This window comes from Orycteropus afer, unplaced genomic scaffold (genome assembly GCF_000298275.1).
Source record: "Orycteropus afer afer isolate SDZICR_OR568_19922 unplaced genomic scaffold, OryAfe1.0 scaffold00091, whole genome shotgun sequence".
Lineage (NCBI taxonomy): Eukaryota > Metazoa > Chordata > Mammalia > Tubulidentata > Orycteropodidae > Orycteropus > Orycteropus afer.
The window spans coordinates 4757399-4760451 of NW_006921678.1; the positions used below are offsets into that span (position 1 = coordinate 4757399).

Here is a 3053-nt window from a genome sequence, read left to right on the forward strand (position 1 = left end):
TCTTTCAACTTTCTTAACTTTCATTTTGGTCTTTTCTTACTTTCTCATCTTTCTCATGACCTTTTGCTTTCTCCATGGATGATGTCCTTGACAGGATCCCACAACTCGTCTGGCCTTTGGTCAGTGGTGTGCAGTACATCCAATCTATTCTTCAGATAGTCTCTAAAATCTGGTCTTATTTACTCAAGGTCACATTTTGGCTCTCCTGGACTTATTTTAATTTTCTTCAGCTTCAACTTAAACCAGCATATAAGCAATTGATAATCTTTTCCACAATCCGCCCTTGGCCTTATTCTAATGGTGATATTGAGCATCTCCATTATCTTTTTCCACAGATATAGTCTGTTTGATTCCTATGTATTCGATCTGGCGAGGTCCACATGTGTAGTTGTTGTTTATCTTGTTTAAAGAGGGTATTTGCAATGAATTAAGTTATTGATCTTGCAAAATTCTGTCTTACGGTGTCCAGCATCATTTCTGTCACCACTGCCACATTTTCCAACTACCAGTATTTTTTCTTTGGGTGGGCCATTGTGTTTCCAAGTTTCACATTCCAATGACCAGTAATTATCAATACATCTGGATTGAATGTTTGGTCAATTTCATACTGCAAAAGTTGGTCCAAATCTTCAGTTTCTTCATCTTTAGCTTTAGTGTTTGGTACATGACTTTGAATAATAGTGGTATTAACTGGTCTTCTAATAGGTGTATGGATGTTATCCTAATACTGACAGTATTTTGCTTCAGGATAGGTCTTTAAATGTTCTTTTTGATGGTGAATGTGACCCCATTCCTCTTCAATTTGTCATTCCTGGCATGGTAGACCATATGATTATCCAATTCAGAATCACCTATACCAGTCCTTTGCAGTTCACTAATGCCTGTAATATCAATGTTTATACATTCCTTTTCATTTTTGACAACTCTCAATTTTCCTAGATTCATACTTCTTACACTTCATGTTCCAATTATTAATGGGTGTTTGCAGCTGTTTCTTCTCATTTTGAGTCGTGCCTTATCAACAAATGAAGGTCTCAAAAGCTTTACTCCATCCATGTTACTAATATCGACTGAACTTTTGGAGGCAGATCTTTCCCTGTCATGCTTTGATTTGCATTTTTATCATATTGTTGTTATTATGTGCCATTGAGTCGGCCCCGACTCATAGCAACCCCTCCTTGGGTTGCCAAGGCAGTATCACTACGGAAGGAGATTGCCCAACATAGCCTTTAAAAATACATAAGTTTTTTTTTTTTTAATTAAGTGTTCTTTTTAGGACTTTTCGATCTAGTATCTTTTTGGTCTGTTTAGTTCCATAAGCATCTTCTATATATGCTTAATAGTAAAGAACTTAACTAATCATATGATATGGATAACGGATCTTCAGAGCAATCAAGTTACAAATAAGTAATTTCTGTCATTTGTTGTTGTTGTTGTTGTTGTTAGCTGCTGTCGAGTCAGCTCTGACTCATAGTGACCCTATATACAACAGAACAAAATACTGCCCAGTCCTGTGCCAGCCTTACAATACTTGCTATATCTGAACCTATCATTGCAGCCACTCTGTCAGTCCATCTCATTGAGGGCCTTCCCCTTTTTCGTTGACCCTCCACTTTACCAAGCATGATATCCTTCTCCAAGGAATGGTTCCTTCTGACAACATGACCCAAGTAAGCCAGACGAAGTCTGGCCATTCTTGCTTCCAAGAAGCACTTCCACTGCACTTCTTCAGGACAGATCTGTTAGTTCTTCCAGCAGTCCATGATACCCTCAGTATCCTTCGCCAGCATCACAACTCAGAAGCATCAACTCTTCTTTGTTCTTCCTTATTCATTGTCCAGCTCTCACATGCATGTGAGGTGATTGAAAGTACTGTGGCTTGGGTTGGCGTATCCTAGTCTTCAAAGAGACATCTTTGCTCTTCAGCACTTGAAAGAGGTCTTTTGCAGCAGATTTGTCCAGTGCAATACATTGTCTGATGTCTTGACTGCTGCTTCCATTGTTACTGATTGTGGAACCAACTAATATGAAATCTTTGACAACTTCAGTCTTTTCTCCATTTATTGTGATGCTGCTGATTGGTCCAGTTGTGAGGCTTTTCATTTTCTTTATGCTGAGATGTAATCCAGACTGCAGACTGCAGTCTTTAATCTTCATCAGTAAGTGCTTCAAATCATCCTCACTTTCAGCAAGCAAAGTTGTGTCACCTTCATCTTGCAGGTTGTTAATGCGTCTTCCTCCAGTCCTGATGCCATGCTTTTCATATAGTTCAGCTTCTCGGATTATTTGTTCAGCATACCTATTGAATAAGTGTGGTGAAAGGATATAACCTGACACACTCCCTTCCTGATTTTAAACCATGCAGTATCTTGTTCTGCTGGAACGATAGCCTCCTGGTCTATGTATAGGTTCCTCTTGAGCAAAATTAAGTGTTCTGGAATTCCCATTCTTCTCAATTTTAGCCATAATTTGTTATGATCCACACAATCAAATGCTTTTGCATAGTCAATAAAACACAAGTAAACATCTTTCTGGTATTTTTGGCTTTCAGCCAAGACCTATCTGCCATCAACAGTAATATCTCTTGTTCCTTGTCCTCTTCTGAATTGAAGCAATATAATATACTTTAATATAATTTTTGGGATTAATAAAATTTGATACATACTAGTAAGACTGGGAAACAGTTCATCTTAAACATCCAAATAAAACCTTAAAGTTTCTCATTTATTTTCAATAGCAAACAGTTTGTGGCTTTGATTTGTTACGAGCCAATGGACAGTCCTATGTTTGTGATGTCAATGGCTTCAGTTTTGTGAAAAATTCCATGAAGTATTATGATGATTGTGCAAAAATACTTGGGTAAGATTTTTTTCCTTATTTTTCTTTGTCATTACTTCTGTTACAACTAATGCGTACAAATTATGCAGAAACCAAGTAATTATAAAGTTGAAATGATTAGGAATTTTTGGGTAATCTGGAGGTAAAAATCAGTCATAAAGTGATAACTCCCAAAGACCATTCCAGATCCTGAATTATATATACTCAGACCATCT

The 3053-nt window shown here is 37.3% G+C and overlaps 1 protein-coding gene across 1 annotated transcript in view; it reads left to right on the forward strand.

The window, feature by feature from the left end:
* PPIP5K2 (diphosphoinositol pentakisphosphate kinase 2) overlaps positions 1-3053 on the forward strand; it is an 89101-nt gene that overhangs the window by 18107 nt on the left and 67941 nt on the right. Inside the window, exon 8 of the mRNA XM_007942492.1 lies at positions 2738-2859. Within this exon, the coding sequence (XP_007940683.1) occupies positions 2738-2859 (122 nt within the window). The remainder of the gene's footprint in view (positions 1-2737; positions 2860-3053) is intronic.